At 44.4% G+C, this 24975-nt stretch overlaps 1 protein-coding gene across 6 annotated transcripts in view; it reads right to left on the bottom strand.

Moving 5' to 3' along the window:
- The window catches only part of FNIP2 (folliculin interacting protein 2), a 328137-nt gene that overhangs the window by 11236 nt on the left and 291926 nt on the right, over positions 1-24975 (bottom strand). For all 6 annotated transcript variants that reach the window (XM_069243372.1, XM_069243380.1, XM_069243398.1 and 3 more), the window contains 2 exons: positions 24458-24658; positions 16992-17107 (listed from right to left, as the gene is read on the bottom strand). In XM_069243372.1, the coding sequence (XP_069099473.1) occupies positions 16992-17107; positions 24458-24658 (317 nt within the window). The remainder of the gene's footprint in view (positions 1-16991; positions 17108-24457; positions 24659-24975) is intronic.

Here is a 24975-nt window from a genome sequence, read left to right as displayed (position 1 = left end):
TTACAATATTACGTCCCACCCAATTACTACTATGACAAGAATACTATAATACTACTGAACAACGTAAACAAGTTCTGTGACAGAAGCAACTGGCCCACAGGAAGTCAGTACACTGAGAAGAGCAGAACATTTACTACTCCTTTATTTCCTCTGCTGATAACCGAGGAAGAAAAATAATTTCCCTACCCAGCTGGAGGAGTTAAAATCAGTCATGTATCTAAAAATGTAATGACAAAACCAAAATACCAAAACATCACTTACATCAGCCTAATCAAAGTTAAAAAAGAAGCATTCAAAGGCCAAAACCTCACCTATGACATAAATCATATGCACTTTGAAATGCCCCACCAACCTCATGAATTTTGATGCTTAGGGAGCAGATAAACTGAGGGCACTACAGGACTAGGAAAGCAGGTAAACGTCAGAGATGACCAAAAAAGCAGATGGCTTCGCAGTACTTACAAAATACATGTCTTCTCCTAAAAGGTCTGATTCATGTAGAACACAGTAATACCCAATATACACCAGCATACAGAAAACTAAGCAGTACTTAATACCTCTAAGGCAATCACAAAAAAAGAGCCCGAAAAGGAGCACCTAATCACAGTCAAATGTGAAAGTAAGCGCAAGACATTCAGGGTGTGAAAGAACAATTGAATGTGGAAACAGTCAAAAGATTTAAGCCATTACAACAAGACAATGACAAACCTGCACACCATCCACTGCACCGTGGAAGTACATCGAAGAAATGCAATTTGTCCCTCTTTAGTATATAATTTAATATGAAAGCCAAAAATCAGTTTTCAACAAACCATTCAGCACAATGGCAGTCAGGATAATTCCTTAATTGGTCAGATAATTTAAGGCACGCTTATGGAATTGTTTCTTCCACTCTCAGGCCCTACTTCTGCATTCCCCATGAGGTACCTCAATCTGCCCGAGTACTTAGATCACCTATCCTCCACATCAGGCCTCTACCCTATACTTCAAGACTTGAAGCCAATGAGACCATTTAGCAATTTCAAAGAGAAGAGTAAACCAGGATAGTAGTTATTTGGTTCAACAGTCAAAACCTAGCTCAAAGCAGGTGATGTAAAAGTTGAGACCAGAAGAACAAATTAAGTATCACTGGTAACCCTCTTTCTGGTATATAATCTTTCTAAACGCAGGTTCCTCACCTTAGAATACCCCACAAGCACCAGATTGCATATGGAAACTTTCCTTCTGCATCGCTCTCACAGACTGCTACGGAGAGGAGCCGCAAAGTGCAACCACTGCATGCTGACGTCAGTGTCTTACGTTTCCCTTTCAGTATCCCCAAATGCGGAGAGTAAACAAATGTTAGCACCAGTGTGCTGAATACTAACCTGGAACCTTTTCATATGTTAGAAAGTGATCACTATACAGAGCGTGTGGGAAAGAAGGCAGTGAGGAATCTGCGGTTAGACAAAGTATCCACCAGAAAGAGCGTCACTTAAGGCGAGCAACTTTTTCTTCTAATGAATACTTCTAATCACAGACTTCTCACCTTAGAACAGATACCAAAGCAGTACATTCCCAGGTGGACCGTCTCTGGAGTGGGCTCAGACAATATGTTACTTACCTTCAGTAAAGCTCTATCAGGTAAATACTCTACATAACCACAGATTATTCACATTTAGAATAGTCCTCAGGCACAAAACTAAATCCCAAAGCTTTTCATCTGTATTCTTATGTGCCGCTAGGTGGAGCAGTGCGGCTCCACTCAACCCGAAAATAAAAAGCAGAGCGGCCTTTAAGTGTCACCCTTGAGTGCTGAGGACAGTTTCTTGCTTGAATCTTTCTGCACCCTCAGATGGGAAGCAAAATATAAGTCAGTACCAATGTGCAAATCTCTAATCGGGGACCTTTTGAGACAGTAAAAAAGTCACTCCAGAGAAAGACAAAGTCAGAGGCTGACAAGTAATCTGCATAAACAAAGAGTATTCACACACATTTTTTTTTTTTACCAAAGGTTAAGTAACTTGTTGCTCTGATGGATATATCTAACCCCAGATTACTCACCTTCAGAACAGGTACCAAAGCAGCACCTACCAAAGGTGGATGGTATGTGGAGTACACTCAGACCATGTCTTGCAGGTCCAAGCAGGCAACATATCTTTACTGTTGGACCTGGATATCAAGGCAGTCGTGCTTCATTAACGTGTGAATCGATGCCCAAGTTGAAACAGATTTCAAGGACAGGCACACCGCATGCCAATGCAGCAGTAGCAGCCTTAGCCTTGGGGAATGGGCTCAGTCCTTCCGAAGAACGCTTTTTAGCCAGTGCATAGTAAAAGTTATTGCAATGGACTATTTACCTCAACAGAGTCCTCTTCCGCACAGCCTTCCCATTGTTTGCCTCAGAAACCCCACAAAAAGCTTATTGTCCACCCAATGGTCCTTGATACGACTGATATAAATTTTTAAAGCCCTTTTGTGGCCACCCAATGGACTCTCTCCTCCTTTTTCAAGGGGTGAGGGAAGGCAAAGAACAACAGTAGAGTGATGGATGGCCCAACGTGGAGAGGAGTCATAACTTTTGACAACAAGGCGACCAGAGTCCTCAGCACCAGTTTGTCCAGAAAAAAGGTGGTTAGGGTGGTAGCACTGATATTGCCTGGTGTTCACTCATGTGACAAGCTGAAGTGATCACAATAAAGAAGACAGTTGTTAGAAGTTGGGATCCTGGTTGACTGGGGTGTCAGTCATGGTCAAGCAGCAACCACAATCCTTGTTGGGGTACAGCCCAAGAAACCCCCAAATTAACCTGTGCTCAACCCCGTGGTAGCTTGGCACAGAGCAGTCAGGCTTAACTTAGAGGCAATGTGTAAAGTATTTGTGCAGTACATTAAACAGTAAAATGGTGAAAATACCACACAAAAGCTCCCACACCAGGTTAGAAACATAGAGCATAATTCAATAAATGAAGCAAGATCAAAATGACAACAATCCCATCAGAAGAACCAGAGTTATGCATTTTAAAAGAATAAATTGAAAGATGGTGCCTAAAAGAACAAAGCACCAACTGCAGCTATCTGGTTGTGATGCACTGGATCAAAGTCCAACGTTCAGGCCTACCACAAGATCAAAGTCAAATGTTCAGGCCTACCAATATGGAGCACAGGTCGAATACAGTCCCTGATTAGTCCTGCTGAAGTTTTACCTTCTCAAGCCTTGCCCGGAGGGCAGCAATTCCTTTACTGCAGCAGTCCAGCAGAGTGGCATTTCTTGTAGCAGCACAGCAGTCCTCCCTCCTGACACAGTATCCACAGGCCCAGACATGTAATAAAGAGTTGGTGTCTGAGGTCCTTCTTTTATACTTTGGTGCCCTGGTTCTGGAAGGTGGGAAAGCTTCTAGGCAGAGGCTTTGAAGTGTGCATGAAATGTCCTGCCTCCCCTGCTCTGGCTCCAAGCTGGCTGAAGTGACAATGCAGTCACTAGGCTGTGAAGACTGAGCACAGGTTTTTCAGGTGAAGGTGGGGCTGTGCTCAGCTCCGCCCCACCCTACCAGTAGACGTAATCCCTCTATTGTGTTACTGTCTGGGAGGCACCCACTACGTCTGTCAGCTACACTCAGTCATGTGATCCAAAAGAGGCCACTGGCACAAAAGAGCTAAGGACAGGAAAATGGCAACTTTTTTAAAGTGGCATTCTTTTAAAATTGTGATGAAAAGTCTGACATTACTAATAAAGAGGGTTTTTCATTACAATGTTATAGACACCAAATATGTCATAACCACCAGCTCCCAAATGGAAATTATAGCTTATTAAACGTAGTAAGGAATCTCCAATGTAATCCTAAGGGAGGGGGTTGGCATAACAGTAGTGAAAAAACAATTTAGGAGTTTTTCACAACTAGGACATGCAAACCTCAAGAGTACATGTCCAACCTTTTAAGTACAGAGCACCCTACTCTATGGGCTACCTAGGGCCTACATTAGGGGTGACTTGTGTAACAAAAGGGGAGTTTAAGGCTTGGCATGGGGGTATGAATTCAAGCTGACAAGGCAGTTTAACACTGCATTCAAGCTGCAAACGCAGGCCTAGGATATGTTTTACAGTGCTATGTTAGTGTGTGGCACAATAAGTGCTGCAGGTCCACTAGTAGCATTTAATTTTCAGGCCCTGGGCACTTTACTAGGGACTTTTAATTAAGTTAAATATGCCACTTGGGTGTAAGTCAATTTAACCATGTTTTAGGGGAAAGAGCAGAAACACATTAGCAGTGGTAAAGTGCAGAGTCCTAAGGCCAACAAAAATAAGGTCAGCAAAAGAGGGAAGAGATAATTAAAAAGTTTGGGGAAGACCACTAGACAGGTCTAACAATAATCTTTAAGGTCAGAAGCTACAATGAGCTGTTGTGCATCAGTACGACTGGCGTACACATGAGAAACATCAAGACCAAGTTAAGGTCCTATTGAGGCATCACATGGTTTGGGAGGGGACTTGTGTTAAACTTTTAATAAACCACATCGCCACAGGTGATTTAAACAAGAATAGTTGGTCTAGTTGGAAAAATAAATATATAAAGGCAGGGGCACATGCAGTAATTTGAAAAAAATCTAGGGAGTGTGGGAAGCATCCTGTATGTAGTGGAGGGATGATACATGGGATTGGGTGGGGGGGGGTCATCTTGTGGGAAAGAAACCGGGTGTTACACAATATGTTGAATCAAGATGACGAAACCTGGTGCACGATGTACGAGAGGGAAAGCGGTCTTGGGGTCGGTAATGACAAGGGATTGTACATAACTGGGCTGTGGTGTCGAGGAAAGGAGCCACTACATGACATGGATTTGGACTACTGCTAAACTCTAAAGTAGAGGTTGATGCTACAAGAGATTACACCATCGATTTAACGTGTGCTTTCATGAAAGGTGTATGTTACCTGTTGGGAGTATAAAGTAAACTGAATTGTCTAACCATGGGGGTTATATTGCCTTGTCACTTATGGACACTCTGTATTTTAAGCCAAGTTACTCAATAAAATAATAACATTAAAAAAAAAAGAATGGTTAGTCTAGCAAATGCAAAGAAGCCCCCGTCATTCTTCGGGACCATGCAATAGCAAGAGTAACAACCATCTCCTCTTTCGGAGTTCAGTACCCTCTTAATAGCACCCTTTAAGAGCAACATCCACACCTCTTGCAGGAGAACAGACAGGCACTCATCGGAATTTTTTTCTGATGTGGAGGGAATATTTGGCGGGGCAAAAAGAAAAGGCATGGCATAGAGATGTTGAGCAACTGAGATCTAACTGTGTAATATGATGGATTGCCACCCTGTGACGAAATGATAGATCCCAACCCCCAAGAATAAAAAAGCGCCACGAAGGGTAAACTAAAGTTGTTTGGTGGCTGTTGCTACAGCAGGAGAGGAATGGGAGAACTTGATCTCCCTGCTGGCCCGAACAAAGTCTGCCAGACCCACACCACCTATGGCCATGAAAGGACTGGAGTGACTGGTGTCCTGATTGGGTAGACTGCCTCTGCCCATACTTTACCCCTCTAGAACAGACTCTGAACGTTTTGAACTGATGTGGAAACTGTTTGGGAGGAAATCAACAAACGCAAGAAAATCTGCAAAGTTCTACTCTATTTGAATCACTCTAACGCAGAGCCCGCTTTCTCACCAACGGGGTGTGACTCTACAAAGGGCATATCCACACAGGAGGCACATCACTGGAAAATCACTTGGAATGCATCCACACGTCAACAAAGTAGGACTCTAGTGATGATTGCCCTCGCCAGACAATCAGTAGTATCTAGCCCAGCACGGGTAACATTTGGTCACGTCTTGTCAATCAAGAATTGGTTGAGTTAGAAGCCATGAGGGCCTGATTTACAGTTTGGCAGATGGGGTTACTCCGGCACAAATGTGATGGATATCCCATTCGTCGTATTAAGATTCCAATATAGCCTATTGAAATCGTAACACTGCGAATGGGATATTAATCTGTTTGCCAAACCCTAAATCAGGACCTAAGATCTGCCGGGACTGCGGCAGAATCTCGATGATCGTGTTCCACAGGTAATGTGTATCATGACTCAGTAAGCAAATAGTATATACTGACCGCAATGCCAGATGGTGGAAGAAAACATACTTGCCAAAACCTCATGCTACTTGGATTTCCTATTCATGGTAGGGGCTGGAAATTAGTTGAGATTCACTGGAGACCTGAACCACAAGGCTCTCTGGAGTAGGATGTTTCATCAGAAAGTCAGCGTCACCAGGATTCAGGATGTGTTGTTACTTCCATAATTACAGGCGGGCAGGAACAGGAACCAAGTAGTCATTAACCCCTTCACTGCCAGGCCTTTCCCCCTCAGGTGCCGGGCTTTTTTTTGGCTATTTGGGGTAGTTCGCACCTAGGCCCTCATACCTTTTCGTCCACATAAGCTCCCCACGCCAAATTTGCGTCCTTTTTTTCTAACCTCCTAGGGATTCTAGAGGTACCCAGAGTTTGTGGGTTACCCTGGAGGAGACCAAGAAATTAGCCAAAATGCAGCTTTTTTTTTTTAAATGGGAAAAAAGGGCTGCAGAAGAAGGCTTGTTTTTTTCCCCCTAAAAATGGCATCAAAGGATTTGTGGGGCTAAAATCACCATATTCCCAGCTTTCAGGAACAGGCAGACTTGAATCAGAAAACCCAATTTTTCAACACAATTTTGGCATTTTACTAGGACATACCCCATTTTTAAAAAAATTTGAGCTTTTAGCCTCCTTCCAGTTAGTGACAGAAATGGATGAGAAACCAATGCTGGATCCCGGAAAGCTAAATATTTCTGAAAAGTAGAAAAATTCTGAATTCAGCAAGGGGAAATTTGTGTAGATCCTACAAGGTTTTCCTACAGAAAATAACAGCTAAAATAAAAATAAAATGAAATTGAGCTTAAAAAAAAAACACCAAAAAAACAGCAATTTCTCTCCACGTTTTACTCTGTAACTTTTTCCTGCCATGTCAGATTTTCAAAGGTAATATACTGTTACGTCTGCTGGACTCATCTGGTTGCAAGGATACATAGGGCTTGTAGGTTCATCAAGACCCCTAGGTACTAGAGCCAATGAAGAGCTGCACCTTGCAAAGGGTTTTCGTTGTATACCAGGTACACAGCAATTCATTATGTGAAATATAATGAATTAAAAACAGATATTAAGGAAACCTTTGTATTTCCGAAATGGCACAAGATAAGGTGTTGAGAAGCAGTAGTTCTTTGCATATCAAATTTTTACATTGAAATTTCATGTGTTTTTTGGAAAGTGCCTAGCTGTGGATTTTGGCCTCTAGCTCATCCGGCACCTAGGGAAACCTAGCAAACCTATACATTTTTGAAAACTAGACACCTAGGGGAATTCAGAATGGGGTGACTTGTGGGGCTCTCACCAGGTCCTGTTATCCAGAATCCTTTGCAAACCTCAAAATTTGGCAAAGAAAAAACACTTTTTTCTCATATTTCGGTTCTGCAAAGTTCTGAAACCTGAGGGGAGCCACAAACTTTTTCCTACCCATCGTTCCCCCAAGTCTCCAGATGAAAATGGTATCTCACTTGTGTGGGTAGGCCTAGTGCCCGCAACAAGAAATTCCCCAAAACACTATGTGGACACATCAAAATTATCAAATACAAAACTACAGTTTTTTTGCTGGGGGTGGGGGATGGGAGGGGGGGGGGGGGTTGTGTGGGGGTAACCAGCATTTTTTGTCCTGGGCTCAGCAGCCATCTAGGGAAACCTACCAAACCCAAACATTTCTAAAAACTAGACACCAGAGGGAGTCCAGGGAGGTGTGACTTGTGTGGATCCCAGAGTGTTTTCTTACCCAGAATCCTCAGCAAACCTCAAATTTAGCTAAAAAAGAAAAACATTCCCACATTTCTGTGTGGGATCACCGCACCAGCACCAATTTCCTACCACCCAACGTTTCCTGGCCATCGGGCAGAGTGCTGTGCCCCCCTCCCCAATCCTCCCCTAGAGGGCCCATAGCAGGACATACCGGTTATGTCCTCGGAACCCGAGTGCTACAGCTGAGGACGTAATCGTTACGTCCTGGGCATCCGAGGGGATAAGGTATAAGTAAGGACTTCGATAAGAAGGAGCTAAGGCTCAGAAGTATGGTGCAAGGCTGAATAAATTCTGCCAGACCATTTGTTTTGGTATCAACTGAAGGCAGCTGTAAATCCTGTACCTCAGCTGCCCTCCAGACCACCACTGCAGAGGAGGCATTTTCTTCCGTTTGTGGCCAAAGTGGCAAATCAAGACCTATGTCAGTAGAAGTGTCTTGCAAATCCATGTAGAAGGCATCAATTGTGTAGTGAGGGGTGGGAAAGGCATCCCCCAACACCACCATCATCCACATCCTGGGTTGTTCATTGTTCTGAGTTAGAGAAAAAAAGATAATGGAGTCTCTGATGGCGTGTACTTCCTGGTAGAGGTGCAAGGTCAGAAGTCAGGGTGCGAGACGAACAGTTGCATTTTTGTGATTTCGTAGTGTGACATCTGCTAAGGACAAGCAGAAGTCTGGTGTCAGACAGAACTGGATCTGCTTCTGGCACCACTGACATTGGTATCAGCGTCAATGTTGAAGGGACAGGTGCAGTTCTCGGAGCCAGAATGGTAGTCTGTCCCGGTGTCAGTAAGGGACCTATAACGGATTCCAAGGGGTCAGACGATGTGGAGGATGGATCAGCTGGCGGTAACACAACCACATATTTTTCTACAGTCCTGACCAGGTTTAAAACCTGTCCTTTTTGTTGGGGAAACCATTGCCAGGCAGTCTGGAATTCGCTTTAGATGTGGTAGGAATGCTAACAAGACTGGGAGTAGATACCCGGATTGGCACTGGAAGGTGCAGAAAGAAAGGAACTGAAATCAGTGTAATATGTAATGGGTGGCACTTGCTTGTGGCTCAGGTCCATCACTTCCGGGTTGGTGTGGAGCCAATGCAGATCTGGAGGGTGCCATCTGCTGGCACACGAAGCACTGCTGAAGAATAGTTTCTGGATCTAGTCTGATGCCTGGGGAGTATTCTAATGTGAGGAATTTGGGGTTGGAAGTATCCATCAGAAAGATTATAGAGAAGCTGTTGCAATTTCAATAAAGATTTAATGTTCAGTCACAGTTAGATTGCAAAACATACATTTTTATGGGGCTGAATTTATGTCTGATGATGCTGCGTGTAGCAGGTACGTCCATTAAATAGGTTAGTACCTCAGTGACACACAGTAGGGACATTCTCAAGTGCTGGCAAACTTTGCTTAGTCCTTTAGTTCAGGCATGGGGACAAAGGAGGAGGAAGAAGTGACTTAAATGTTGCCCCAAAATCTTTATGGACATTCGATCTTAAAAACAAAAACATATTTGTGCTAACAGAAGTCTGAAAAGTTCACGCAAGGGGGTCACAGACCATTTTCCTCATACCTATAATTATGATTAGCACACAATCCTAATAACAATTGTGACCATTACCATTCAGAAACAGAAAGGGGCAACTAATGGGCTTAACGGACACAGGGAATAGGAATCACTCCTAGTTGCAGCTCCTCGGACTCCCAAACCTGTAAAACCACCATCCAAGAACTTGGGTAAAGGGATCGAAGGCAGTAACCACTGAGTACCACAGACGGGGTAACCAGTTAAGGGTGTTCCCTATTTCAGGGCACACCAGTGGTGCCCCCAGGGAGAATTAGATTCATAGTTTTGGTGGTCAACTGGATTTAGGGCTCCTCAAGCTGAGGAAAAAAATGATAAGGACCGAGAAACAAGGGGCAAAGGGAAATATTGCACATGTTGGACAGCTAGTACATTAAGCAGTGTACTGTGGACATCCTGTGGTACTTTTCCCTCACACCCCACCCCCCCATCTCCCTGACAAAATCCAATGTCCCTCCTATACTCTTTTCACCAGTCCCTGATCTTCAGCACCCCCCCCATGCACATAACACTTTTCTCACTTACAGCTCAGATACCCTTTTTTACTTTCTCATGAACTAACAGCCACACTGGCACTGTTCTTGATTCATTTGAACATGTATGTTTTCTTGTGACGTCTTCTATCCTGCATTTTGATGCCATATCGAAATGTCTCTCCCACACACAAAACACATGCAAACTAACACACAAGTTTGATCCTTCCTGCGCACGCATACACACATTCATACAATAAAACACAAGTTTGAATGCTACACTCACACTCAGGACAGGATGAGCACATGCTAATGACCAATGTCAAACCCTTTACCATTTGACACAACTAATTCAGTCACAAGAATGGCTCGATGAATGGCAACAAGGCAACTATACAGAGAAGGACCTTTTGAGGTTTCACAAGGAATAGAAGCACAACTGTCAAAATTGCATTCCTTCAGAAGGGAGGATAGATGGTCAATGTGGAAGGAGATGGAAATGACTGGGACAACTTTGGCCCTGTTAAAAGATGCTCCTCTACAAAGCAGGCATACATTTAGTTTCTGAGGAAGGTCATGTAGCGCTCAACATGTTCTGTATTTTGATTTTATCTTATGTGTTAGAGAATTATTTTCAACAAGAAAGAGGCTTTCAAATTTTAGCGCTCATTGGTTTCAATTTTATTTAATTTTTTTTTCCAGGCAGCTCTTCGTATTTGTGTTGAGTCGTAAACATATACATACATTACATTGCCGTATATACAACCAACCAAATGATCGACCATTAGGCCAGCTCTCGCCTGCTGCATCGCTCTCTCCTGTTGTCTGCCTTGTTCTCGCTGCTTTCTCCCTCCTTCCGCCCCATTTTTCTGGGTGCTCTCTCCTAGTTTCTGCCTCATTCGCACTTCCTTCTCCTTCCTTCCCCCCATTTTTTTTTTGTGTTCTCGCCTGCTTTTTACCTCGTTTTCACTGCTTTCTCCTTCCTTCCCGATTTTCTGAGTACTTTCTTCTGCTTTTTGCCTACTTTTTTCACTGTTCATTCCTTTTTTCCACATTGGCGCTCCCGCCTGCCGCCCATCTCCCTGCCTCCTGACTAGCCCCGCTCACTGCCCCTCCCAGGACATACTATGCGAAGGCAGCAGTGCGGGTGCATTGCCAGCATGCCAAAAGCAAGCCTGTATGCATCTGTCCGTGCCTAGACCGCGCCCAGAGTTAGGACCCCTGGTCCTTCCACCCCACGAAGATCCACTGCTGCTGACCTCCGAGCCCTGGACACTCCAACAACCACTGCTGCCACACATCCCTGTGTATTCCCAGAGGACCATTCTCCTGCCGACAATGCCACCTCACCTTCAGCACTGAAGCAACCAACAACACCATCAACACCCCAAATGTGGCTGCACCCGACACTGAGACCATCAAGACACAATGCCAGTGCATCTTATTCAATGCACGCTCACTAGTTAAACACGCCACCGTGTTCTGGGACACAATCTCCTCCCTCACACCGGACATATTCTTCCTCACGGAAAAACCTGGCTCAACCCAGCCTCCGGACTAGACATCGCCACCGCCATCCCCAAAGGCTACAAGATAATACACTGGGACTGAACTAGCAAGCACAGAGTTGGAATCGCCATCATCTAAAGGGACACCATCCGCTGCACAACATCCTCTATCGATGTGACATCGGTAATGGAACACCTCAATTTCCAGCTCCGCAACAGATGGAAAAAGCACCATCAGAGGCACCTTTGCCTAAAGTCCTACAGGAAACGCCCAAGCTTCTGCAACACCATCCCAGATCTCATCGCTCCGCAAGCAAAGGACTCTAAGCACTACTTACTTCTAGGGGACCTCAATTTCCACCTCGATGACCACAGCAACGCCAACTCCACCGACCTCCTGGACGGTTTGAGCAACATCGGCCTCAAGCAGCTCATCACCGACCTGACCCACATCGCAGGACACACGTTCAACCTCATCTTCACCTCCAGCAACAGAGTCAGATACATCCACACTACTCCACTCACCTGGTCCGACCACCATCGCATACACTTCACCATCTCAGGACCCACCTACCCCGGCACCATGCCCCCCCTAGATCCGCGCAAAGAAACTGGAAAAAGGTATCAGAAAACCACTGGGATGACTCCCTCAACAAGCAGCAAAGAGCTTCTCACCGTGGATCACAGAATGCGCCGTCATTGCCCTCACCAAGACAGCCAAAGTCAACGAGCAAAGCAAGAGAGCAAGCTGGTTCACCAAGGAACTGCACTCCACCAAAATGCAACTGCCGACAACTTGAAAGGAATTGGCGCATCAGCAATAAAAACGAAGACCCCACCGCATTCAGGACTGCTCTCAACCACTACCACGCCTCTTGAAAGAAACCAAGAAGAACACACTAGCAGACCAAAGCAACAGCAGCACAAACCACCGCAAAGAGCTCTTCTTCATCGTGAAGGAGTTCGCCAATCCCGCAGCCACCGAGAACGATATCACTCCCTTCCAGGAACTGTGTGACAACCTTGCAGACTTCTTCCACGACACTAACTTTGCCATTTATGAAAACTTTGAACGCCAACCCTCTGCCAAAGACAGCATCAACCAGCTCACACGCACGAACACAAACCCTGAACAACTTCTCACCCACTGGGACCTCCTCACCATGTAACACACTGTTTCCATCATGAACTCCATGCACTCTGAAGCACCCATGGACCCTTGCCCCCACCATGTCTTCAACCTCAGAAGCAAGACAATCGGCGACAAGCTCAGGAAGGTCCTGAATACCTCCGTCACCATGGCCTCCTTCCCAGAGATCTGGAAACGTGAAGTGGGACCCACCCCCCCCTTCCTGAAAAACACATTTGCTGACCCGGACGAATTAAAGAATTACCAGCTTATCTCTCTGCTTCCCTATCCAGCAAAAGTCCTTGAGAAAGCTATTAACCCACAAATCACCCAACACCTTGAAGACCACAACCTCCTGGACCCCTCCCAATCCAGATTTTGAGCTAACCACAGCACTGCGACAGCCCTGATTGCTGCCGCAGATTACAGAGCCTTCCTGGACCGTGAGGAAACAAAAAGCAGCCTTCGCCCTCCTGGATCTGTCCGCCGCGTTTGACACCATCTCCCACCACATTCTGATAAACAGACTCCAGTGCATCAAGATTTGCCCTGAAATTGATCACCTCGTACTTCACTGGCAGAACCCAAAGGATCCATCTTCCCATCGTTCACCTCAGAGTCCAAGAAGATAATCTGTGGAGTCCCCCAAAGATTGCCCCACAGCCCGCACCTCTTCAATGCCTACATGACCCCCATGGCCGTCACGGTCAGGTCACACAGACTCAACATTATCTCCTATGCCAACGACGCAGAGCTCATCCTCTCACAGTTTGAAGATCCCTCCACCATAAAAGCTAACTGCCATAGAATTATGATGAATGATGCAGGCTGGATGTAGTACAACTGTCTCAAACTCAACACCGAAAAAATGGAAGTCTTTATCTTTGAGAACAACACCTTGACATGGACTGACACATAGTGGCCCGCAGAGTGTGGCACATCCCCTGCCCCAAAACACCACGCACGGAACCTCAGCATTATCCATGAAGAAACAAGTTGACGCAGTCTCATCCGCCTGCTTGCACACCCGTCGCATGCTCCACAAATCTTCTGATGGCTCCCAGCAAACACCTCATCACCAGTAGACTGGACTACAGAAGCACACTCTACACAGTAATCACAGCATGACTCCTGAAGAGAACCCAGACAATATAGAATTCAGCAGCAAGACTCATACTCGACCTCCTCAGAAGGACACACATCACACTACATCTCAAGAAACTACACTGGCTCCAGATTCAGAAGAGATGCCAGTTCAAGATGCTAACGCACGCCTTCAAGGCCCTGCAAAATGAAGGACCAGCATACATCAACAAATGCCTGACCTTCCACCAACTGACCGGACACCTCTGATCAGCTTTCCTCTCCCTCGCAGACGCCCCCACGGGTCCGTTGAGCCCACAGCGAAGGATGCTCCTTCTCGCACCTGGCAGCCAAAGCTTGGAACAACCTCATCCTTCACCTCAGGACCGCACCTTCACTCCAGCAATTCAGAAGAGAAATAAAGACCTGAATGTTCGAATGATCATACCTCCATGCAGCAGCATACAGCTCCAGCACCTCAAGACCCTCGTGGGTGAACTGCCGCACTCTATAAATGTTTGACTAATTGAGCGACTTAAGGTGTCTACATACCATGTTTAGTAAAAGTTACAAACCATCCCCCAACCAAAGAAACAAGGTCACACAAACCTATAAATGCGGAGCAGTGTTTCCCCAGTTGGCACACAGCACCAATCTCAGCCATCTTGATACTGCTTTGCCCCATCAACAACCTTATACAGTTGGACAAAGGCACTATTTTACCTGACTGGTCACTGGTGCAAAACCAAGCTACTACATGGAAAAACTGTTTGAAAATGTGTGACTAATTCATCAAGGCTCAGTGATTACTAGATTTGCTTCTTCTGCATTTGAATCACATGCAAGGTTGGAGGCCTACATGGAGCCTAGTTACCAAAGCAGCATATCCAATTCATTCAGATCTCATTAATTTAGATATAATGACTTCGTAACATGTTAAGTGAACACTTTTATGTGACGAGGTGTACATTTAGGAGGGAGAGGGAGAGAGAGAGAGAGAGAGAAATAGTTGACAAAAAAACTAAACCTGAACATGGTAAGCAAGGTCAAAAAGGTTATGCTTGTATCTTACAGGGGGTTAATAGTGCATGTTAACTAATTGTCTGATTAATTCAAGAAGAGTGGACCTCTGGATAAGTACCTTAGATAAAAGAGCAAACAACTGTATAATACCTAGATCTGTTGTCAGTTTGCCAGGTTCTACAGAAAATGTTATACGTCTGGTGATGGTGACAACTAAGATAAGTATATTTAAGGGACGTAATTTAGGAATTTACTTCAAACAAAGACAGACAAGTAGGTCTGGGTAGAACGGAAGAATATTCAAAATGGGGAAAGTGTTGGACTCCACTGCTCCCTACTCTGGTTTCTCTTATCTTAAGAGTAGAAGGATGATGTCTCCAACCTTGCAAGGTTGACACGCTGACACACATCCAACAGAATTAAGGTACTCTAGGAGATATTTAGCTCCTTTTGGTATGTGACCTGCAGGAGTGCAATGTAAACTGGAAATGTGCCCCCAGCTGGGGTCTGTGCTTAGGCAAAGGAGACTACCATGAGAGACTTGCGCTATCATTTATTTCAATAAAGCACAAGAAATTGTTCCTCAGAATACTTCTAACTTTACTTGCTTCCCTTATATTAGGCATGGGAAACAGTGGACTTCATTTGTGGGTTTTGAGCTTATGTCTTCAGTCAATGACCTCATGTAGCGTTGCAATTAACTGATTGAATGTGTGGTGTGGGTTCAGCGAGACGAGCTGCCACTGGTTTGGCTGGTTTATTATTTTTTTAACGTTCTGCACTGTTATATATTATATTAATACTGTACAGAAATGTGTGTAATTTTTCCTGCAGGCACCTCATCGTGTGTCTTGAGAACAGATAACTCCTTTGCAAGTCACTTACTCTAAGTACTTTTTACTTTTTGATTTAGTGTTGTAAAATTGGAAAATGTCAAGTGTAGCTTGGGATACTGTTGTGAAAAGGTCCACTAGCTTGTCCACAACAATTAAGGGAGCCTGCAGATGTCTAGATTGTAAATTATCAGGGTCTAGCTGCTTGATGTTCCTGAATCACTGGATATGAGTGTAGTACGTAATGTTTGTCTGGGGATATGTGGGAGACTGAAGGGTAGTAATCAACATGGGGAAAGTAAGCTAGACTTAAAGAGACCCACGTAGGGGAGGAGTAGAATTAGTACACAAAACGGTAACAAATGCACTAAGATCTTATCAAGTGTGTGTCCTGTCTTGCAAAGTAGTGTTCAAAATTATGCATATCTTGGTAATTTACAAAGTAAAATCTAGTGAATCCAGTATTTTGAGAAATTTGTGCAAGTGACACTTATTTGGTTTTCTAACAAAGGCTAAATAGGCCACCAATCAAAGATGAAGCAAATAGTGAGATAGCCTACAGATGACCAATGTGATAAAAGCATGTTGACTGCTGAGTAGACGTACACCTGCAATATGATCAGAGATAGAATGATGGGTTATGCCTTTACAGAATATGGATTACTCATTATATGAGGTATAAATGCTAAACTAAGGATAAACGTTCATTGTAAAGCTTCTTCTAGAAATCAGCCACTCCCTTGTGACACTTAATTGATGTAGGGGCTAAGCTAGGACATGTTGAATATATATTTTATTTTGTATACTCAGATCACATTGCTATAAACTCCAAAGGGCATTTTAATCTGCTGAGGGCCCAGATGGGATTGGATTATTTCTTGCTTTATGGACAGAGCTGTGATCTAGGGATCCTCGAGCCAAGGACTGAAGAGCCCCATTTTCCGAGAGTCCACCTGAGTATCAAATAGAGGATTAGAAGATAAAGGTCGCTGCCTCTAACATTGTTTTCAATATTTTTTGTGGAACATTCTTGTTTGAGTGTTACAAAGATTTGAGAGCATGCAGCAGGTATTATGGGGGCACAGTAAAGCGACAAGGTAAACACTGTTACATGGAAGGAGCTTCTCCGGTAGGAAGAAAACACATACAGACACATGTATGGGCAGGGGTGTGTTTATAGCTAGTATTGATAAATGTTCTATCACCTTCTTTTGCTTTTTGTCTGATATTTCAATATGCACTTTGAATACAGACCAATATAAGTCCATGCTTGTACTCAAATGGCATTTCACTCTTCTGCATGTGATGTACTCAACAATGTATATGCATTCAAAATTATTTCAAAATCTTACTGGTATGCAATTTAGGAATATTATGAAAGTATCTGATTTCTCTGCAGCACCACACTCTACTACTTTTTAGGGAAGCAGAGTCGTAGGTATCCGTACATATCCTTCAACAACAATGTACAAAAAGTTTAAAGTGGCTTCATACTTACCCCAATACAACACTGAGCTCTTTCACATGAACCCTAGTATGTCCTCGTAAGTACTCAGAGAGCATCTTACTTTTGAAATAAAACTCTTGAAGTCTGTCCTCCAAATGCATTACACACTGCAGAAATAAAATATTTTTTAGATACCATGAATTACAGTTGTGGTTAAACAATGGACGCTAAACAAATATGTTCAAGCACCAAAAAGATACATCTGTCAACACGGGTATAAATCTGCACTTCTTCCAAACGGTTTCTGAGAAATTCTTATTTTAGAAGGGTGCACTGACTGTGCAGACTGACCTACTCCAAAAAACATGCAACTTGAAAAATCGGTTGTCCCGAACTGATATCAATTTTATTTACTGCGTTTTGATGCTGCTTCATGGGGGACATGTGGTCATCACAAAGCTATAAGCACAATTATAAAAAATATCTAAACTCGTAACTGTTTGATTTGCTTGACATGAGGAGATTTAGTCTTGATATTCATAGACGACATCTATTTGTACACAACTTGCAAGATTCACAATTGAGTTATTCTACCTGAATTGGTACACTGCTGGGCTAATACAGGTCTACAGATGGTGCCAAGAAAATGGGAATAATTAAGAAACTGCTAAGGCAGTTAGCAATTAAGTGGCTTAATATAGGTCTGACAATAATTAAGTGAAGGACTGCAGCAGTATCACGTCTCTTTGTTGACTGAAGGTTCCTAGAAAACTGGAAATTAATCAAGATATTGCTAAAGAAGTTTATTAGGAATGACACAGAGAGTGGTCCTGTCCTGTATAGGTTCTTGACGATTGATAGGTTAAATCGGGTTTTGCCAAAAGTCAAATATGCTTATTTTTTAAAATCAATTGGATGCTCTCTATCGCCTTGGTTATGTTGTAAACAATTAACTATGTATTACTGCACTTCCAAGCAGACTGCAGTATATTGCAACACTTTCAAAGCACAATGTACACATGGAATTTTGAGTAGGTGCTTAGAGCAGGTCTTTACCAAACTCAATGGCACACATTTATCAAGCTTATAAGGGTGACAGGCTCTTAGGGAGAGCAAAATGACAAGAATTTGCTGAATGTATGCATGTTTGTTTAGGCCTGGAAAGCTAATTAAATGGTTGTCTGTAGTTTTTGCTTTCATTTGCATTTATGATTTCAGTTTGAAACTTTTTTTAATTAAGGACAGTGCAGGTCTGCAATAGATAGACTGTTGACTGATTAGTTATTATTACTGACTGCAGTAATGGAGAACAAGGAGCAGTATCACGTCTCTTTGTTGGCAAGCTGGTTTCTATCGAGAAAATAATTAATATTTCCTCTCCTCCATTTATGCTCACCTGAGTAAAGTAACACAAACATAATTCAGATTACACTTACACAAAATTCAGACAAGCAGAGGAAACCGTGCTAAAATGAAAATGTCACTTACCCAGTGTACATCTGTTCGTGGCATCAGTCGCAGTAGATTCGCATGTTCTGCAATAGCTCGCCATCTGGTGTTGGGCCGGAGTGTTACAAGTTGTTTTTCTTCGAAGAAGTCTTTCGAGTCACGGGACCGAGTGACTCCTCCTTTTGTCTCCATTGCGCATGGGCGTCGACTCCATCCTCGATTGTTTTTTCCCGCAGAGGGTGAGGTAGGAGTTGAATTGTAGTAATAGTGCCCATGCAATGGAGTGACTAAGTATGCACTTATTTAAGGTTGAGATGATACATATATAAATAATTGAAGGTAACTTCCAAACTGCTACAGGCTCCCGGGGAGGCGGGTGGGCACATGCGAATCTACTGCGACTGATGCCACGAACAGATGTACACTGGGTAAGTGACATTTTCAGTTCGATGGCATCTGTCGCTGTAGATACGCATGTTCTGCAATAGACTAGTAAGCAGTTATTTCCCCAAAAGCGGTGGATCAGCCTGTAGGAGTGGAAGTAGTCTGAAATAATGTCCTTAATACAGCTTGACCTACTGTGGCTTGTTGTGCGGATAACACGTCTACACAGTAGTGCTTGGTGAATGTGTGAGGCGTAGACCATGTGGCTGCCTTACATATTTCTTGCATTGGGATGTTTCCTAGAAAGGCCATGGTAGCACCTTTTTTTCTGGTTGAGTGTGCCCTTGGTGTAATGGGCAGCTGTCGTTTAGCTTTAAGGTAGCAGATTTGGATGCATTTAACTATCCATCTGGCTATACCTTGTTTTGAAATTGGGTTTCCTGCATGAGGTTTTTGAAATGCAATAAAGAGTTGTTTAGTCTTTCTGATGTTCTTTGTTCTGTCAATGTAATACATTAATGCTCTTTTGACATCTAATGTATGTAGTGCCCTTTCAGCTACGGTATCTGGCTGTGGAAAGAACACCGGAAGTTCCACTGTTTGATTTAGATGGAACGGTGAAATAACCTTTGGCAAAAATTTAGGATTGGTCCTTAGGACGACTTTATTTTTGTGTAGTTGTATAAAAGGTTCCTGTATAGTAAACGCCTGAATCTCGCTTACTCTTCTCAGGGAAGTAATGGCGATGAGAAATGCCACCTTCCAGGTTAGGAACTGTATGTCGCAGGAGTGCATGGGTTCAAAAGGTGGACCCATAAGTCTAGTTAGGACAACATTTAGGTTCCATGAGGGAACAGGTAGTGTTCTTGGTGGTATAATTCTCCTAAGGCCCTCCATGAATGCTTTAATGACTGGTATTTTATATAGGGAAGTTGAATAGGTAGTCTGCAGGTATGCAGATATTGCTGCAAGGTGAATCTTAATGGAAGAGAAAGCTAGGTTAGATTTTTGTAAGTGAAGCAAGTAACCCACTACATGTTCTGGAGTTGTGTGTAATGGTTGTATTTGATTAATATGGCAGTAGCAAACAAACCTCTTCCATTTACTTGCATAGCAGTGCCTGGTGGATGGCCTTCTTGCTTGTTTTATGACTTCCATACATTCTTGGGTAAGTTGTAAGTGCCCGAATTCTAGGATTTCAGGAGCCAGATTGCTAGATTCAGCGATGCTGGATCTGGGTGTCTGATCTTTTGGTTGTGCTGTGTCAACAGATCTGGCCTGTTGGGCAATTTGATGCAGGGTACCACTGATAGGTCTAGCAGCATTGTGTACCAGGGTTGCCTTGCCCAAGTTGGTGCTATCAATATGAGTTTGAGTTTGCTTTGACTGAGTTTGTTTACCAGGTAAGGAAGGAGAGGGAGAGGAGGAAAAGCGTAAGCAAATATCCCTGACCAGTTCATCCATAGGGCATTGCCTTGGGATTGTTTGTGTGGGTATCTGGATGCGAAGTTTTGGCATTTTGCGTTCTCCCTTGTCGCAAACAAGTCTATCTGAGGTGTTCCCCAGAGTTTGAAATAAGTGTTCAGTATTTGGGGGTGAATTTCCCATTCGTGGACCTGTTGGTGATCTCGAGAGAGATTGTCTGCGAGTTGATTTTGTATCCCTGGTATAAACTGTGCAATTAGGCGAATTTGGTTGTGAATTGCCCAATGCCAAATTTTTTGTGCTAACATGCTTAACTGCGTGGAGTGCGTCCCTCCCTGCTTGTTTAGATAATACATTGTTGTCATGTTGTCTGTTTTGACGAGAATGTATTTGTGAACTATTATTGGTTGGAAAGCTTTTAGTGCTTGAAAAACTGCAAGAAGTTCTAGGTGATTGATATGCAGTTTTGTTTGATGTACGTTCCATTGTCCTTGTATGCTGTGTTGATCGAGGTGTGCTCCCCACCCTGTCATGGAAGCATCTGTTGTTATTACGTATTGTGGCACTGGGTCTTGAAAAGGCCGCCCCTTGTTTAAATTTATGTTGTTCCACCACAGAAGCGAGAGGTAAGTTTGGCGGTCTATTAACACCAGATCTAGAAGGTGACCCTGTGCTTGAGACCACTGTGATGCTAGGCATTGTTGTAAGGGCCTCATGTGCAGTCTTGCGTTTGGGACAATGGCTATGCATGATGACATCATGCCTAGGAGTTGTAATACCATCTTTGCTTGTATCTTTTGTGTTGGATACATGCGTTGTATGATGGTGTTGAAATTTTGAATTCTTTGTGGACTTGGAGTGGCTACTCCCTTTGATGTGTCTATTATGGCTCCCAGGTATTGTTGTACCTTGCGTGGCCGAATCTTGGATTTTGTGAAATTGACGGTGAACCCTAGTTTGAAGAGGGTTTGTATGATATGATTTGTGTGATTTGAGCACTCTATTAACGAATGGGCCTTGATTAGCCAGTCGTCTAGATATGGGAACACATGTATTTGCTGCCTTCTGATGTGTGCAGCGACTACCGCTAGACATTTGGTAAAGACTCTTGGTGCGGTTGTTAATCCGAAAGGCAGTACCTTGAATTGGTAATGTATTCCTTTGAATACAAACCTTAGGTATTTCCTGTGCGATGGGTGAATTGGTATATGGAAATAAGCATCCTTGAGGTCTAAAGTTGCCATGTAGTCGTGCAGCTTTAGCAATGGCAATACTTCTTGTAGTGTGACCATGTGGAAGTGGTCTGATTTGATGAAAGTGTTGACTACTCTGAGGTCTAGGATTGGTCTCAGTGTTTTGTCCTTCTTTGGTATCAGAAAGTACAGTGAGTAAACTCCTGTGTTTATTTGTGTGTTTGGCACTAATTCTATTGCATTCTTTTGCAATAGTGCCTGCACTTCTATCTCTAGGAGATTGGAATGGTGTGTTGTTAAATTTTGTGCTTTTGGTGGTATGTTTGGAGGGAACTGTAGAAATTCTATGCAGTAACCATGTTGGATAATTGCTAGAACCCAAGTGTCTGTAGTGATTTTCTCCCATGCTCTGTAATAATGACCTATTCGTCCCCCCACTGGTGTTGTGTGGAGGGGGTGAGTGACATGTGAGTCACTGTTTAGTAGTAGGGGTTTTGGGGCTTTGGAATCTTCCTCTATTTCTAGGGAATTGCCCTCCTCTATATTGTCCCCGAAAACCTCCTCTATACTGTCCTTGGTAACTGGACGGTGTGGCTTGTGAGGTGCTGGCTTGTGTGCTTTGACCCCGAAACCCCCCTCGAAAGGGCGGTTTACGGAATGAGCTGTAATTCCCTCTGCTCTGCGGGGAGTAGAGTGCGCCCATGGCTTTGGCAGTGTCCGTATCTTTTTTGAGTTTCTCAATCGCTGTGTCCACTTCTGGACCGAACAGTTCTTTTTCATTAAAAGGCATATTGAGAACTGCTTGTTGAATCTCTGGTTTAAATCCAGACGTTCGGAGCCATGCATGCCTTCTGATAGTTACAGATGTATTAATTGTCCGTGCAGCTGTATCTGCAGCGTCCATGGAGGAGCGGATCTGGTTGTTGGAGATGGCCTGTCCCTCCTCAACCACTTGTTTTGCCCTATTTTGGAAGTCTTTGGGCAGATGTTCAATGAGATGTTGCATCTCGTCCCAGTGGGCTCTGTCATAGCGCGCAAGTAGTGCCTGGGAGTTCGCGATGCGCCACTGGTTTGCAGCTTGTGCTGCGACTCTTTTACCAGCTGCATCAAACTTGCGGCTTTCTTTATCTGGGGGTGGTGCATCTCCAGATGTGTGAGAGTTGGCCCTTTTCCTAGCTGCTCCTACAACAACAGAGTCTGGTGGCAGCTGTGTTGTGATGAAAGCCGGGTCTGTAGGAGGCGGCTTATACTTTTTTTCCACCCTTGGTGTGATTGCCCTACTTTTGACCGGGTCCTTAAATATGTCTTTTGCGTGCCGGAGCATACCAGGGAGCATAGGCAGGCTTTGGTAGGAGCTGTGGGTGGAGGAGAGTGTGTTGAACAGGAAATCATCCTCGACCTGTTCTGAGTGGAGGCTTACGTTGTGAAATTGTGCTGCTCTAGCCACCACCTGAGAGTACGCGGTGCTGTGTTCTGGTGGAGATGGTTTTGTAGGGTATGCCTCTGGGCTGTTATCTGACACTGGGGCGTCGTATAGGTCCCATGCGTCCTGGTCTTGGTCACCCTGGCTCATGGTGGTGTGAGCTGGGGAGTGTGATGGCGTTTGTGCTGGTGAAACGTTAATCACGGGCGGAGGAGAGGGTGGTGGTGTAACTCTTTTCACCACTTTTGGTTGTGGTGCTTGTTCCGTCTGGAACTCCAACCTTCTCTTTCTCCTAATGGGGGGAAGGGTGCTTATTTTTCCTGTCCCCTGCTGAATGAAGATACGCTTTTGCGTATGGTCCGCATCCGTTGCTTGTAGCTCTTCCTCAAACCTATGCTTCTGCATTTGGGAGGTTAGCGAGTGCTCTTCTGTATAAGAGCCTGAAGCTGGGTCGCTTGCAGTTTGTTTCGGCGTCGAAACTGTGTCTGCGTGTTTTTTCGGCTCCGAGGTGACTTTTTTCCTTTTCGGGGCCGAAACCTCTCGGCGTCGATCTGTTTCGGTGCCACTGTCTCGGCGTCGAGCCGTGTCCACACCGGCATCTCGGTGTCGAGGCTTGTCTCCAGCACTTTCTCGGTCCCGAGAAGGCTGCGTGCCGGTGTCTCGACCGGAGTCGGACGATCTCGGCACTGTTTTGGCCTTTTTCGGTGCCGACGGTCGGTCACCGAATTTATGGGTGGAGCCATGGCCTGGTGGCAGTGGCGTCCCCTGGGCCTTGTAAATGTTTCTTTGTGTGGTTTTCGACGTCTTACTCACGGTTTGTGTATCGTCGAATCCTTCGGAGTCTGAGTGTTGGATCGAGAAGGTACCTTCCTCTTCCTGTTCCTCGAACTCCCGTCGGGCTGTCGGTGCGGACGCCATTTGAAGTCTTCTGGCTCGACGGTCTCGGAGTGTTTTTCTGGACCGGAACGCACGACAGGCCTCGCAGGTGTCTTCGCTGTGCTCAGGTGACAGGCACAGGTTGCAGACCAAGTGTTGGTCTGTGTAGGGGTATTTATTGTGGCATTTGGGGCAGAAACGGAACGGGGTCCGTTCCATCGGCGTTCTTCAGCACGCGGTCGGGCCGGCCAGGCCCCGACGGAGGATCGAAAAATTACCCCGAAGGGCACCGGAGCTCTTCGATCTTCGATGCGGTGTTGAATGTAGGTATGCCGATCCCGAACGCAACAATACCGACGAAAATCTTCCGAAATTAACTATTTTTTTCTGTTCCGAAACTCGGAGCGACAGGAACACGTCCGAACCCGATGGCGGAAAAAAAACAATCGAGGATGGAGTCGACGCCCATGCGCAATGGAGACAAAAGGAGGAGTCACTCGGTCCCGTGACTCGAAAGACTTCTTCGAAGAAAAACAACTTGTAACACTCCGGCCCAACACCAGATGGCGAGCTATTGCAGAACATGCGTATCTACAGCGACAGATGCCATCGAACATAACATTACTGGGGAACTCTGTTGCAGTTCCTTGCGCGTGTATGTATTCTATTAGTATACCCAATTAATTTCAGCTAATTGTTAATCTTTTGAGTTACCCCCGAGTATACAATCCAATCTAACTACAAAATAAACATCATCACAAACTTACAAAGGCAGCTGGGAGGTTCAGTTTGTAAAGCTGTGAAATGGACTGGAGTAAACTTGACACCTGACTGGAAACCAAGACCTCTTTGCCCAGCTTTGCGCTGTCCATCGTCCTCCTCTGGCTTGTGGCCACCTGCACAGTCCACTTGTCTGTGTCGGCAATAATGCAGACAGTTTCCGCCACTGGCTCATCCAGCACAGGATGCTGCATGGTAAGAAAAATGCATGCCCAAAATAAAAATCTGCACACAGGAGAAATACAACACCCTCTTATTACACTACTTATGTTCCCATTGCCATCACCTTGAACCCCAATACTAGAGATGCGCAGAGAACATTTACTATAAAGTCCTGGACACCTCATTAGGTTACTAAGTGTCCACTTTTAGTAAATACAAGATAATTCTTTAATGGGTATCTACGAATTCTTACAGTTTATTTTCAGAGACAAGAACTGGCATTCCAACCGTGTCTCAGTAGAACGACATGATAGTGCATTCATATTTTGCTAACAACTTTAGT

Source organism: Pleurodeles waltl, chromosome 1_2, assembly GCF_031143425.1.
Source record: "Pleurodeles waltl isolate 20211129_DDA chromosome 1_2, aPleWal1.hap1.20221129, whole genome shotgun sequence".
NCBI lineage: Eukaryota > Metazoa > Chordata > Amphibia > Caudata > Salamandridae > Pleurodeles > Pleurodeles waltl.
The sequence above is the reverse complement of the archived record's forward strand: the minus strand, read 5'-3'. Positions and strand labels throughout refer to the sequence as shown.